This window comes from Phyllostomus hastatus, unplaced genomic scaffold (genome assembly GCF_019186645.2).
Source record: "Phyllostomus hastatus isolate PE091 unplaced genomic scaffold, TTU_PhHast_1.1 phas_scaffold_1066, whole genome shotgun sequence".
Classification (NCBI taxonomy): Eukaryota; Metazoa; Chordata; class Mammalia; order Chiroptera; family Phyllostomidae; genus Phyllostomus; species Phyllostomus hastatus.
Genome location: NW_025334004.1, coordinates 32,167,464 through 32,182,466, shown reverse-complemented (window position 1 = coordinate 32,182,466; position 15,003 = coordinate 32,167,464). Strand labels below are relative to the sequence as shown.

At 59.5% G+C, this 15,003-nt stretch overlaps 1 protein-coding gene across 2 annotated transcripts in view; it reads right to left on the bottom strand.

The window, feature by feature from the left end:
* DOCK1 (dedicator of cytokinesis 1) overlaps positions 1–15,003 on the bottom strand; it is a 345,843-nt gene that overhangs the window by 60,534 nt on the left and 270,306 nt on the right. For both annotated transcript variants that reach the window (XM_045853767.1, XM_045853768.1), the window contains exons 30-31: positions 4,252–4,330; positions 2,690–2,790 (exon numbers count right to left, since the gene is read on the bottom strand). In XM_045853767.1, the coding sequence (XP_045709723.1) occupies positions 2,690–2,790; positions 4,252–4,330 (180 nt within the window). The remainder of the gene's footprint in view (positions 1–2,689; positions 2,791–4,251; positions 4,331–15,003) is intronic.

Genomic DNA, 15,003 nt, shown 5'->3' with positions numbered 1-15,003 from the left:
GGGGTTCGTTTTCTGGGGTTTTTTTTCTGTGCATGAAGTTAGTGTCCACGTGCCACGGCCGCCGTCGACATCCCGCGCCCTGCCCACGGTAAGTGGCGTCCCTGGTGGACGTCATGCCCTGGAGCCGGAGTCAGAGCAGGAGGGACCCCCACCGCGTACGCCCCACTCTCCTCCATCGCCGTCAGCGTGAGGACGGGCTTCCCTCACACAGACGCCGACCAACACCCCCTCCCCTCCCCCCCCCTTTGCTGTTTACCGGGGAAAACAGACGCTAATTTTCCTCCCAGTGGGTCAGCGAGCGAGGTGTGTGTTTTCAGAGTAAACAGAATTTGATGCTTCAGAAGATAAACCTTTATTAGTGTGGGAGCCATTTAACTTCTCCCTTTATTGCCTAAGGAAAGGCCTGATTCTATTAGCCATAATAACTTGAGGAATTATCGCACGGAGTGACAGCGCCGCAGCTGCGCCGGGGAGCCCGCCCGGGCCCCCCCTCGTCGGCCGCGGTGGCCAGGTCGTCCGAGAACGGACGGTCCAGCACGTGGTGGCTCCGAGGCCGGGTTCTGGCTGGTGGGTCGGAACCGCGGCCTGCGGCCGCCGCGCGAGGAACACCTCGGTGCCCGGAACCCCCACCATGGCCCCGCGCCGCGGCAGGAGAGGGGGCTGGCGGCGTGACCGTTTCCACCGGGGACACCAAGCCCACCTCCCTGGCAGCTGCCTCGGGGAAGTCGGCCCCGGTGGCAGCGGCCATCGTCCGTCCGTGCGGAAGGAGGACCCGCCCGGGAGCCTGCGCCGGCCCCTCTGCGCCAGAGGCGTCTTCTTCGGCGGCCGCGGCCCCGCGCGCGGGGAGTGCATTCGTGCCGTTTCCGCTCGGGCGGTCAGGGCTCGGCCCGCAAGAGGAGGGCGCGGGGTGCTCCCCACCAAATGATTTTATTCTAAATGCCCCGCAGGAGATGCCAGCTTCTTCAAGACGGATTTCAGTTTAAACTCGGGCATCTCCAAGGAAAGGTTGGGCGTGCTCCGCCGTCAGCTGGAGCTGGGTGTGGGTCCCACCTCACCGCACCGTGAGCCCTGCATGCACCTGCACAGGTGACATGCGCAGGTGAGGCCACCTGCAGCGGCCGGCTCCCCTTCTGCGAGCGAACCAGCAGGATCCCGGGCTCCGAGGGGGCTGTGGACGCGCCATGCCGTGTGGTTCTCAGCATGTGCGCTTAGGGCAGTCTCTCCTGCCCAAGGACAGCAACAGCCCCCGTCACCACCTCTGGCTCTGCAGAAGCCCCGAGGCACAGTGGCCGCATTCCTGTTGGCCGGTCCCCAAGAGGGGCCGCTGGGAAGTCTGTCCCTTCAGCCAGAGCCAGCGGTGAGAACCCACACCGGCTCCGAGGAGGGGCCGCTGCTCCATACCCCCCCCCCCGCCGGTCCTGGGGCCCCCACCGGGCCTACGCCGTGTGTGGGGGGCGGTGGGCATGTCCCTCCTCTGAACACGAGCCCTGTCTCCATCTGCGGCCAACAGACCGGAGCCCCTCCCCGAGGACGCCTGGAGGACAGGTGCGGGGAAGCTGGCCCTCACTCAGGTGGGCGCGGACGGGAGGACCTAGGGCTCCAGCAGCGGCCCAGGGGCGAACCCTGCGCCCTGAGCTGCCTGGGTCAGAATGACGCGCGGGACGCTGGCCACGTGCCTTCACCCTCCTCCTCTGGAGAGGAACGACGCCAGGAGACCCTGGCAGGTTTTGTCTGGAGGATTATACGTGAAGAGCACACACCCGGAGTGCTGAGTGGCACCAGCACGTAGTACTCGCTCATTAAAAAGTCGGTGAATGGAGGCTGACCCCCGGGGACAATGTGCCCTCGCCTGCCCGTGAGAAAGATGCCCGCACACAGAACAGGAGGAAGGCCAAGCCGTGGCCGCCTGGAGCCCCCCCCCCGCCCCCGGAGTCTCTGACCGCGGTGAGTGGCCAGGGTGGCGAAGCCCCGGAACCGGCAGGAAACGTCGGAGGTGCCATGCCGTGACCCACGGGGACCCGTGGGGGAGCGGTGAGGGGCCCACCCGAGAACTCGTCTCAGGAACACTTGGGCGAGGGGCACCCCGGCGAGTGTGAAATCAGCACAACCGAGGCCCTGGGGCACCTGCAGGGTGGGGATAAACCCGAGGGAGAGACCTCCTCTTCCCTCTGACCTGACGGGGAGTCAGCCAGGGGTTTGCTGGGGGGGGTCCGAGGGCGTGTGGAGCCCCGCGGGCCTCCCTCCGGGAAGGGGTCGGTCCTCGGGGCAGACAAGGGGCCCGGCCCCTCGCACCCCGCAGGGAGCCCGTCAACAGTGGCGCGGCTGCAGAGAGCTTCGATCGCAGCTGCCTTTTCCGACGTGGTGTGGCAGGATTAAGCAAGAATGTGGACCGCGTGTGGGATGACGTGGAGCAGTGCAACAAGAGCAGTGGCCTCCCGAAACTCCCTTTCCTGGCCGCGCTAACAGTCTCAAATCACACCGACTCTGCACCCGCCAGACCCAGCCCTGCAACCTTACACCTGACCCCACCGCCGAGTCAGCAAAGACGGTGCCCGGTTCACAGCTGGGAACCACCCTCTCGTTACGCTGTGGTTACATCTCAGTTCGCACCGCGCCGGCTCAGAGGCGTCAGGTGAACTACGGTAGGAGGGTCTGAGGCCCAGGGTTTAGGGGCGGGACGCGGACTTACTTGTTAAGGATTTTGGCTCTCTTGGCGCTCGAGAAGTTCTCCAGCTGCAAGGATTCTTGGGTGAGGAAAGCGACGGCCAGGTGAAAGTAGTTGTTCCAGAGCTGAAAACCAGAGGGCGGAGAGACGGGGGAGGTGAACGGCTCCGCAGGGGGTCTCGGTAACGCAGGGACCCTCCCCATGCGCCCAGCACACTTCTGAAATGCGTCAACGCCACGCTCGCTGCACGCGTGCTGCTGACCAGCCGCTGACCACTAGGCTGCGGCTCAGGGCCGCCCGTGGGCTCCGAGGTCTCGGGCAGGTGCGCAAACCCAGCTCTGCCACTTCTGCAGGGAAAAACAGTGAGCCTCTCCGGGCCTCGGTTCCTCATAGGTGAGATGGGAATTCCAACGGGACCCACCTCGTGGGGCGGCTGGAAGGGCAAAGGGGAACCACAGGCAGGGTCTTCCCGGCCGAGCCGGGCAGCCGTGGGCACCTCCACCAACGTCAGCTCCACGGAGCCCTCACTACATAAACAGGACACGCGTTTCCACTACTTACGGCTTTTCCTGATTACATGCATATTTGACACTGGACAGGCAGGACAGGTAGAAGTCAAAACTTTAAACTTAAAAGAAGTACAGACTGCTCATGGTTTAGAAGGAACAAGCGCGTAGGCACCTTATCGTATAGGACTCTATCTGGTAACCTGAGGATGGCTTCGCTCTGAGTTTCGGGACGCAACGCACCAGGGGACGGACGTGGGGGTCCGGCTGCTATCTCTGCGCCCTGTTTCTGACCTGGACCACCCACCGAGTGTACAGAAATTCCTCAGGTTCCTCTCGGGTCGGGGAGGGCTCCCGCCCCCGGGAAACTGACAGGCCACTTGCTTGTGGGTGCTTTTTCATTTGCAAACTTCGGTGAATGAAACTAAGTAGCAATGATGACCAAACGGTTACTGGCAGAAGCACACCCACATAGAATACAATGGACTGGAGGCCGGGAATGTCACATAGTAACTCATGCCAGGCAAGACCCACCCTTACCACGCGTCACGTGCACACACGTGTGCACGCACCACAAACACTGCAGACGCAGGGCAGGAACGGAACTGGTGAGCCAGCCAACCCGAACCCAGGGGGGACGGGGTGCAGCTTTCTGCCTGGCCAAGGCCGCCGTGGCAGGACAAAGCCAGAGAGGACACCGCAGGGGGCACTGAGTTCTGAAAGCGAGCCGAGCTCAGCCGCGGGAACCCCATACGCCTCCCCCTGCATCAGAGGCCTCTGAGAAAACCCTGGCAGCCACACTAACGGGGAAGCAGGGGCCGCTCTGAGCGCCTGCTTGTCACTGATTCAGTCCTTTCTCTTTGAAGCGGCTCCATCACCTTCTTTGTTAGCTTCGGCAAACACCCCGAAGGCACAGTTCTCAGCGCTCAGGCTCGATAGTACACACTGTACGCACTGTTCCCACACCTTGCAGGGGAGACCGATTAAGGCCGCGGATTAGAGATAAACGGTATTGGCTCAGATGAGCAATTTGTTTTAACACGACTTCCCCACCAAGGTCACGCGCACCTCCCCTCTTACCTGCAGCTCGAAGTTGGCTTGATCCAGAAATTTTTTGTTCAGCATATCTGCATACTGATTAATCGCTCGCAGGAAGACTCTGCAAGATCAAGACAAAATCGCGTAATTACACTCCCAGGCCCCGGCACCTCCGCCGGCTCGGCATTTCAATGAGATCCGACCCGAGGCTGTCTGGGAGGCGCCCTCTCCAGGTTCCGTGAAAGCGGCGAGGTTCTGCCCTGAAAAACCCAGACAATTATATGCAGCCACTCTCCAAATTAATCAAGGAAATGAGCACATGCCGAATCAAAGCAACAGACCAAAATTAGGATGTCTGAAAGCAACGCAGGCAAAGTATCACTGAAAAAAAAAAAAGCCCCTAATTTTAAAAACGTGCGAATGAAGCCCTTTTCCCCAGTCACAGGTCCCACTGTGAAATGAGTAAATGGGTCTCTGCCCAGCCGGCTCCGCGGGGCCGGGCGCTGCAAGTGCTCGCACACGCCGGCAGGACGTCTTATCTCGGCACCGTCTGTCCTGCACTTCAAATGCCGATTTCAGTCACTGTTTACTTGTTTAAATAACGGTTTTAAAAGCCTTTAATAGCTAGGAAAGTGACTCAACCAGAGCTCTGGCGGGAACACGGGCTGATTCATTGATGATGCGCGCTCTGGAGCAGCCGGAGCGAAATGTCACCGGCGTCCCCCCAGCCTTGACTGGCGCTGGTCTGTGATGAAGGACTCGGCCTGAGCTGTCATAAACGACTCCGGGGAACCGGGCTTTGTTGTATTGCCCTGGGATGGGCCGATGGCAACAGAGCTCAGTCCAGACCCTCCTTTTCACGTGGCCCCCCTCTCTCCGCACCACGGCAGGGCGCAGAGGAATGCGCCCGAGCTCACCGACAACCAAGGGCGTCACCTGCCTCCGTCCAGGCAGCAGAAAGCAGCCGGAGATCACGGGAAATCCAGGTGACACGCTAGGACCGTGCTCTCTGACAACGTGCTCCCCTGAGCCACTCATGACTGAGAGGCCCCCCGTCCCTGGCCACGGATGGCCAGGTAGCTTAGGAGGAGGGAGAAAGGGGCTTTGAAAAGGTCTCCCACGCTGGCTGGTGCGGCTCACTGGACTGAGTGCCGGCCTCCAAACCAAAGGGTCACAGGTTCGACCCCTAGCCCAGGGCACATGCCTGGGTTGCGGGCCACATCCCCAGTAGGGGGCGCACAGGAGGCAACCACACATTGATTCTCTCCCTTTCTCTACCTTTCTTTCTCTCTCCCTTCCCCTCTCACCTCTCAAAAATAAAATGAAAATGAAAATAAATCTTTAAAAGAAAGAGGAGATCTCCATCACTGCCCCCCACCATGGCCGGCCGGCTGCTGCGCCCCCACGTCACTGCATCCCTCTCTCACTGAGGACGTGGACGGCTCTGAGAGGGGGGTTTGCGGCACCCTCACTGGGAGACCGCGCCGGGGGGGCCGGGACCCCAACCGGTGCGACCAGTGGCCCGCGGTCGGGTTTGCCACCTCCCTCCCTGACGAGCCCTGTGGGCGGAGCCCCCCGGATTCTTCTCTGGGGACACTCAATGTCCCCAGAGAGGAGGAAGCAGTGCGATGGTGACTGTGGACCGAGGCCCGTGGGGACCCTGGCCGTGTTCGCTCGCCGAGCGCACGGACCGGGTGGCGGCCCCCGCCAGCCAGCGGGCGGCCAGGTTCTGCAAACACGGGACGTGCCTGGTTGGTTACATTGGAGAAACGGCTCTCCCTGCTGAGGCTGCTCGTGTAGTGAGAGCGGCTAAGCAGGGGGCATGCAGGGCCTCCTCCCAAAGTGTGAACTCAGGGCCGCGACGAAAACACTAAAACAAAAACGCCCGGGAACCCCGATCGATCAGCCCTCCAGCCTCAGGCTGGGGTCCCCCCACCCCGTTCAGCCCTCAGACGTACAGCACGTGTGGCCTGCCTTGCCCACTGGGCCCTTGGTGACCCCGTCAGACAGCCCTGCGTTGGCCCAGCCACCAGGGACGGGGGGGGGGGGGCCAGGACAACCGCCGGTCACTACGGCGAGAGTGCGCTCTCCCGCAGCACAAAAGCACCAGGTTTATGGCCACGACACATTTTTTGTCCTCATATTTCCTTCCGTTTTAGAATGTGGCTGCTCACGAGAGCACCCTAGGGCCCCCGGGTGCCCTAGGAAGACCCCTCTCCGGCCCGCCGCGATAGGAACACATTGCGGGAACATGTGTTATTATTACAGGGTAATTATTTTGCCTCAAGATACCACTCAAGCGGTGGCGATATGCTGCTTCTCATTAAGCGCTGGAACAGTTTCAGCTAGTTAAATAAAGATATTTCTCAAATGACTTCCAAAAAAATATGCCGCGCCGGAATAACACGGAGGCTGATCAACCACTTTTTAATGAACTGACCACAAAAGCAGGCGCAGGGCCTGAGAGAGATTCCATCGTTTAGATTCACTCTCAGCGTTTTAAAAAAGCTGGGATGGAAACCAAGTAACGCAGGATGGCCGCTGGGCAGGGAAAGGGGAAAAGAGAGAAGGACGAATTCACACTGCAGTCGGCGTGTCAGACAGAGGTGAGACGAAGCGGCAGCTCCACGTTCAAGGCCATGCCACGGGACCGCCCCGACAAGCAAATCACGGCCCACGGTCCCCTCTGGATGGGATCATGAGCTCAGCCACGCCCCAAGTCCCGGGGCGGCACGTCAGTGACCTAACAAGGCCCCGAGAAACCTGAACAGGGGCTTCTCTCTCTCGGTGAGGATCTCCGGCGCCTGCTGCCGTGAGTGAGTGAACCTGAGCACACGGCAAACTAGGGACGTGCCCGGGGAAGCGGCAGTGGGAGCACCTGCGTGCCACCCGCCTTCAGTCACAGGGGAGTGTGCACGGGCTCACGGGCTGGGCCAGGCCACGGGGGCGGGAGGCCGAACTGTTCTGAATGAAGGGTCCGGACTTCGCTCCACACAGCTCAGGGTCCAGCCCTTTTTGTTCGGAGGTGATGAGAGGGAAGGGGGGATGCGAGTGGGCTGGCCTCTGCCTCGCTGGGGGCTCTGTCTGTGCTGAGCACCGCTGGAGTTGGGTTCAAGGACAGGGAGGCCCTCCAGACTAGTCCCAAATGGTCCTGTCTGCCTATCCACCCATGTGCCCTGCTGTGCCAGTCAGCACCTCACTTGTGCCGGCGCCTGTTAGCCACAGGAAGGAACAAACGGGTAGATGGACGGGAGGGTGGGGAGGTGGGGAGGTGGATGGATGGATGGATGGATGAATGGGAAAGGGGTGCATGATGGGTAGATGGATAGACGGATGAATGTATGGATGGATGGATGAATGTATGTATATATGGATGGATGGATAGATGGATGACGGAGAGATGGATGGTTAGATAAATGGATGGATGAATGGATTAGGGATGGATGGTGGGTAGATGGATGGATGGATGGAGAGATGAATGAATGGATGAGAGATGGGTGGATGGAGAAATGAATGGATGGATGGATAGATGAGGGATAGATGAATGGATGAATGAATGAATGAATGGATGGAGGAATGGATAGATGGATAGACGGATGGATGGATGGATGGATGGATGATGGATGGATGGATAGACAAATGAATGGATGGATGGATGATGGATGGATGGATGGATGGATGATGGATGGATGAATGGATGGATGGATAGATGAGGGATGGATGAATGGATGAATGAATGAATGAATGGATGGAGGAATGGATAGATGGATAGACAAATGGATGGATGGATGGATGATGGATGGATGAATGGATGAATGGATGGATGGATAGATGAGGGATGGATGAATGGATGAACAAATGAATGGATGGATGGATGATGGGTAGATGGATGGATGGATGGAGGGATGAATGAATGGATGAATGGATGGAGAAATGGATAGATGGATGGATGAGGGATGGATGAATGGATGAACAAATGAATGGATGGATGGAGGGATGGGTAGATGGATAGATAAATGGATGGATGGATGGATGGCTGGGGGATGGAAGGAGGAAGGATGAGTGAACTGGTCCAGAAGCTCAGGCCGTGACTCAAACAGGAGGGCTCAGAGATGCCAGAACACTTGGTAGCCCTCGGCTCTCCACGGAGTCCTTTCACGGAGTAGGTTTCCACTGTGACGTGCTGCCCTTTTGACGTTCTTCTGAACCAAGTTCCTCTTTAGGCACTTGGCGTCCATGGCTGGGCCCTGTCCCTCCACCTCCTCCCCACCCCCAGAGCCAGTCCTCTCGTTCTCCCTCCCTCTCTGGGGCCAGTTCAGCCCTTTGCCCATCAGACCCCCCAAAGCATCTGGAAGAACCCCTCGCCGCTGGGCCTGTTCTGACATGTTCCCATCTAGGAACCTCTGGTTGACGGCCACACCGACAGGTCTCTCAACATCATCAGTGCGGCCAGAGACTCCCACCGGCCAAGCAAAATACAAACAAACAAGGGAGCACACCCTGAGCCGTGCTGGTGCAGGGAGAAAAACCGCCCGCCCTCCAGCACGCCGAGTCTTTCTTTGCTCTCCACTCTCGGCGCTCCTGTGCGTAAGCATCAGGGCACAAGGGACAGAGGTCCCGCGTAACGTTCAGAGCGTCCGTCCCACGGGAGAACAAGACGCTCACAGGAGATGGAGGCGGGGGAGGTAGCTGGCAGGGAACCGGACACAGAGACGTGCTGGTGTCTGCCCGGGAAAGCGAGGGACTCACGGACAAGGTCGGTCAGCCACTCGCTCCGAGAACCAAACCACGGACGTCGTACTCCCAGACGGGAGACCCACGCCATTTCTAAAACACAAGGCTGACGATGTGAGAATTACATGCTTCCAGAGATGCTGCCCCCGGGGGCCAGGAGTAAGAAAATGGCTAAGTCCATATCTAATAGAGTTCTTTTCAGTCATTTTTAATCTACGGAAGGGTTCATTTATCATCTCAACATTTGACAAATTCAGACAATAAACGCAAACACACAGATAAATAACGCAGCGAGAACCACAGGCACATCTCGTCACCCTAAAGAGATGTCGAGCCTGTCTCCAGGTCATTCACATTACCCGAGGCGGGTGGCTGCAGATGGGGTTGCTCAGGGCTCGGTGGTGGGAGCGTCCCCCCCTTCTCAGTGACTGCGGCCTTCTCCAGGAGGTCAGGGCACCTGCTTCGCCAACCCGCCACGCCACCCATTTTAAATAGTCCGGGTCCACATGAGACCGAGTTCATTCCCAAAGTTCCCGCAGTTAAAAAACCAGCAAACCAAACCCAGGCTGTTTTCCCGATTTCCTTCTCTTCTACCCGAGTGAGGAACCATAGCGAGCCCCCCCACACTGCCGCTCCTGGCGGCGTCAGACTCGAGGTTAGCAGTTGTCTACATGGGTGTGTGCACACACACAGTCTTTGTCCTGTTCTTCCCACATCCAACCATCCATCCATCCATACAACCATCCATCCAACCATCCAACTGTCCATCAATCCAACCATCCATCCATCTATCCATCCAACCATCCAACCAACCATTCATCCATCCAACCATTCATCCAACCATCCATTCATCTATCCATCCAACCATCCATCTATCCATCCATCCATCCAACCATTCATCTGTCCATCTATCTATCCATCCAACCATCCATCCAACCATCCATCTATCCATCCATCCATCCATCCATCCAACCATTCATCTGTCCATCTATCTATCCATCCAACCATCCATCCATCCATCCAACCATCCATCCATCCATCCATCCAACCATCCATTCATCTATCCATCCATCCATCCAACCATCCATCCATCCATCCATCCAACCATCCATTCATCTATCCATCCAACCATGTATCCATCCATCCATCCAACCATCCAACCATCCATCCATCCATCCATCCAACCATCCAACCATCCATCCATCCATCCATCCAACCATCCATTCATCTATCCATCCAACCATGTATCCATCCAACCATCCAACCATCCATCCATCCATCCATCCAACCATGCATCCAACCATCCATCCACCCATCCACCCATCCATCCATCCATCTATCCACCCAACCATCCATTCATCTATCCATCCAACCATCCATCCAACCATCCAACCGTCCATCAATCCAACCATCCATCCATCTATCCATCCAACCATCCATCCAACCATTCATCCATCCAACCATTCATCCAACCATTCATCTATCCATCCAATCATCCATCTATCCATCCAACCATGTATCCATCCATCCATCCAACCATTCATCTGTCCATCTATCTATCCATCCAACCATCCATCTATCCATCCATCCATCCAACCATTCATCTGTCCATCCATCTATCCATCCAACCATCCATCCAACCATCCATTCATCTATCCATCCATCCATCCAACCATCCATCCAACCATCCATCTATCCATCCATCCATCCAACCATTCATCTGTCCATCCATCTATCCATCCAACCATCCATCCAACCATCCATTCATCTATCCATCCATCCATCCATCCATCCATCCATCCAACCAACCATCCATCCATCCATCCATCCATCCATCCATCCATCCATCCAACCATCCATCCATCCATCCAACCATCCATCCATCCATCCAACCATCCATTCATCTATCCATCCAACCATCTATCCATCCATCCATCCAACCATTCATCTGTCCATCTATCTATCCATCCACCCATCCATCCACCCATCCATCCACCCATCCATCCATTGCTTCATGTCCACATAACCAGTTAGCTACAAGACCTTCAGAGGGTTGCTCCAGTCGTTGAGATTCCCCTATTTTCAACCAAGAAATGAAAGCACTACACTATGGGACCTCTCGGCTCCCGAGTGTGGATCCAAGGGTTTCCTTTCCAAATTGGAGACTAAAGGTAAGAAAGAGATAACGCCGCATCACACAGAATCACTTGAACACCGTGGCCTTTTCTGACATTGTAGGGAATGTCGTGTAGCATCTGCAGACGGCAGACACGCCCCACGGGCCCCGCACTTCTGCACACAGTTCGGAGACAGGTGGGGCTGGCGGAGGCTCTGCGTGGACGAGGTGTCTCGCCCTTCCCCCGCACAGCAGTTTACACGCGAGGTCCCGCCAGCCTTGCCCCTTGGCCTGCGTCCCCGCTGTCGCATGTAGAAAGGACAGTAAAAGCCATGTGGGAGACCAGCCCCCAGATCTGCCTGCTGAGAAGCTCCGTGAGCAGGGCAGCAGCCCGGCCCTAAATCGCTGTCTGTTGATTGAGTGGGGGGACCTGAGCCGCAGAAGCTACTCGGGAACCAGGTTAATGATCCGGCTGCGGGGTTGTTAATGACAGTCGCTGGAGTGGCTCGGTGCCCGTGGAGCCTCAGGCGCTGCGAGCACCTCCGTTACTCCGTTTGCTGCCAATAAACCCGGACAGCGAGGTGCCACATTGCTGCAGGGGGAGACAGCCAGAGCGGCCTTGAACTTCAGGGAGCACCAAGCCCCATTTCTCAACCGCTAAAGGTGATTTTTCTCTAATCCCTCTTCTTGAACTTGACTGTAAGTTACATAACTAGATTGTACAGTTCAATGGGAGGGCATTTAAATACCTTTGGCATTAAAACAAGAGTCACTTCGGGGGGGGTGGGAATGCATCTTTTAATAAAATGTTTTGCCTTAAGTGGGTGGGAAACAGGGAACAGATTAAAAGTGACATTCTATCCCTGCAGGACGAACAGTGAGTCAGGGAACAGTGGCTGGAACTTGGCCTTACGATGGTTTCCGCACCAACCAGGAATGCCGGGCGGAGCCGCAGCTGAAGGCGGAGGACGGGGACCCGGAGAACGTCCCCTCGCGGCGCAGGAAGGCTCCCCTTCAGCTGAAGGGTCTCTGAGCCCGGCCCACGTGTGGCCGAGTGGCTCTTTGTCAAGGCTGTGACCCAAGTGCACCAGCCGCTTCCTGCAGTGGGGCTTTGGGGGCGGGGAGATGACAACCACAAAGAAGTGACTTGTGCAAGACACCCCGGCAGACGAGACGTGGAGATGAGAGAAAGTGGGGGCCTAAGGGGTGGGGGGACCCGCCCCTTGTCTTGACGATTGGGGAAGGAGTTAGAGAGCCAATGTACTAGAACGTTCTGGGACCGAGGTCGGCAGGGTCGGCTGGGGCCAGGCTGTGCGAGGCTGGGAACGCTGCCACGTGCTGAGTGTGCACCGTGGATGGTGGGCGGGGTGGGGGCGGGGCCTGAAGACTAAAGTGGGGGCGGGGCAGGATGGCCCCGGCTTCAACTGCCACCGCTCCCTGGCACACTAGAGAAGTCCCCTCTTTCCGGATCGCCTCACGTCTTCCGCAAACCAACAAGGCGCCAACGTCCGCCACGCTCCCAACTGAAAAGCAAAGGGCTGTGACCCTCTCCGCGGCCAGCCCTGGGGGAGGCGGGCTCGGCCTGGGCGAGCCCCCGGGAACACGGACGGCCGCCAGGGAGCGCTGCTCGGGCTGGCCCAGCCGTCCTCGCTGTGGGGTCCCCCTCCGGGGCCGAGACCCCCGGGCCCTGGTCGGCGGGTCTGACTCATGCCACACACATGCAGACTCTGTCCAGACTGACGGCCGCCCCCCCAGGTGCTCGCGGCCCCTGAGCGCCCGCGGGCTGAGGGCGAGAACCACCCCCCCACCCGAGAGCGGCTGGGACGTGGCCACAGCTCCCCCATCTCCTCCCACGTGGCCGGCCCTCGCCCTGCTGTTTGGCGCCTCGCGCATGTGCTGGGCGCCTCGCGCGGTCCCCGCGCCCCGTCACGTCGCGGAGCCCATGCTACTTCCTGCTCACAAGCCTGCAGGGTGTGAACCACCCGGTGTTTTACAGAGAAGGACGCGGAGGCCCGGGGAGCCGGACACTCGGGTCCCAGACGGGCAGAGGCGGCTGAGACCCGGGCCAGGCAGCGCGTGCCCTCCTCGGGCGCCCAGGCAGCGGGGGTGCAGCAGGGGCGGACACATGTGTCTCCGCCAACACGCACCCACTTTCCATGACGAACAGCCAACGCTGCGGATGGGAAAGAACCTGAAACAACCCCAGTCGGTTCCGAACGGTGCAGCTCCCCCCTTTCAGGGGCTTCAGGCGGCCGTGACCCGGGCTTCAGCTCCCGCGTCTGCAGAACGCTGGCCGTGAGAGGGCGGAGACACGGGTCCCCCGTGCTGCCCGGGGACCTCAGCGGGCCAGACACGCCGTCCTCGCCGGCTGCCCGAGGACGGGCACTCTCCGGCGCCTCTGCGTTCTGGCACCGACTTGCCCTTCAACAGAGGGCCGTTCGCGGCAAGCAGGAGACGGGCAGGGGACATGTCTCCCGGGGACGCGGCCGGCGCCCCACTGTCAGCAGCGGGGTTTGTGATGGGTGACTGCCGCTCAGCCCACCCCTCAGCCACTGCAGGTGCGGGGGTGGGAGGCCCCAGAGGCAGATTCTCTCCCCATGAGGGCCTCCCGTGAGCCGAGTTCTTCTCCGTGGCCTTGAGAATACCCTTGTCTTCCTGCTCTTACTTGATCCCGTGGCCACACGGCCGAGCTGGGGAGAGTCCAGGGAGTCCTCTCGGCTCCTCCAGAATCCAGAACCAGCGGCCCCGTCACGGCTCCTCCGACCTTGGCTGCAGCACGTCACCCCGGGGGCGCGGCCCAGGACTCGGGAGCACAGCGGCTCGTTTCACAGGTGGCCTCGAGGCCACCAGCCGTGAGAGCGACACCGGGCACCAGCTGAGACGCCGAAATGCCTGGGAGAGAGGCAGGCTTTTGCTCCTCGCTCGCGAGGACAAGAGAGCTGACCCTGACCGGGCGCCCTGTGGGCCAGGAGCTCACGCACACGCTCACCCACTCTCTACGACGTACAGGTGGGACACGGAGGATCCCCAAAGGCCCAGGTTCTGCAGCCAGCCGGTGCAGAGCAGATGAGAAGCCCAGTCCCCGCCTGCGCCCTCCCCGCCCCGTGGCGAGGGGTGCAAGAAGGTGGGGGCTGCACTCCCGGCCCAGGCATCCCCCCGGGAGGCACCCACAGATTATGCTGCGCTGTGTGGTGGTACCCTGGAAGTACCCTGTACAGACTACACTTGGCTTTTAGAAGATGATGCATCGGGAAAACAACGGTGTCAGCAGCCTGCCCTCTTAGCACCGCTGGCCGAAGGGAGCACAGGCACTGGCTACAACCCTGGGGCCTCGTGGGTGAGAGCCGGCCTGCAGAGGGCGCACCGGGGGGCCGTGGAGGGCGGAGAACAGAGCCTCAAGGAACTCTGGCCTCCCTTGTGGGCAGAGGAAGATGAACCCAGGAGGGGAGGGGAGGAGAGGGGAAGGAAAGGGAAGGGACGGGAGGGGAGGGGAGGGGAGGGACAAGAGGCCTTCTGTGGACTGGCCTGGGGCCGACTCGTTTGCACACCAGCCACACCGAGTGCCCGGTAAAACTTCCCAGGACAAACCAAGGCCCAGACTGATGGGCGAGACCCAGTTTTAAACGCGGGACCTGCCATCTCGTCACCGCTGTCGCTCTGGTCCCTTCTCCGCTCTTCCCAAGCCCAGGTTTTGGGCTCGCCCCCCTCCCGGTACACCTGCTGCTCGCCCGCCTGCCTCGGACGCGTCTCGCAGGCTGCTGCCTGGAGCCCAGCCCCCACCCCGCCCCCGACCTCGTTCTGGGTCCCGCGTGCGGTCCAGTGTCCGCTGTGATGCTATCGAGCCTGACGTGCGCCCAGCCACACGGCTGCGCGGGAGGGAGCCCAGGGCGCCTCGTCCTACTTACGCAACTGCTCTCGGGCTGCACCGGCCCCTGCCTGTCCGC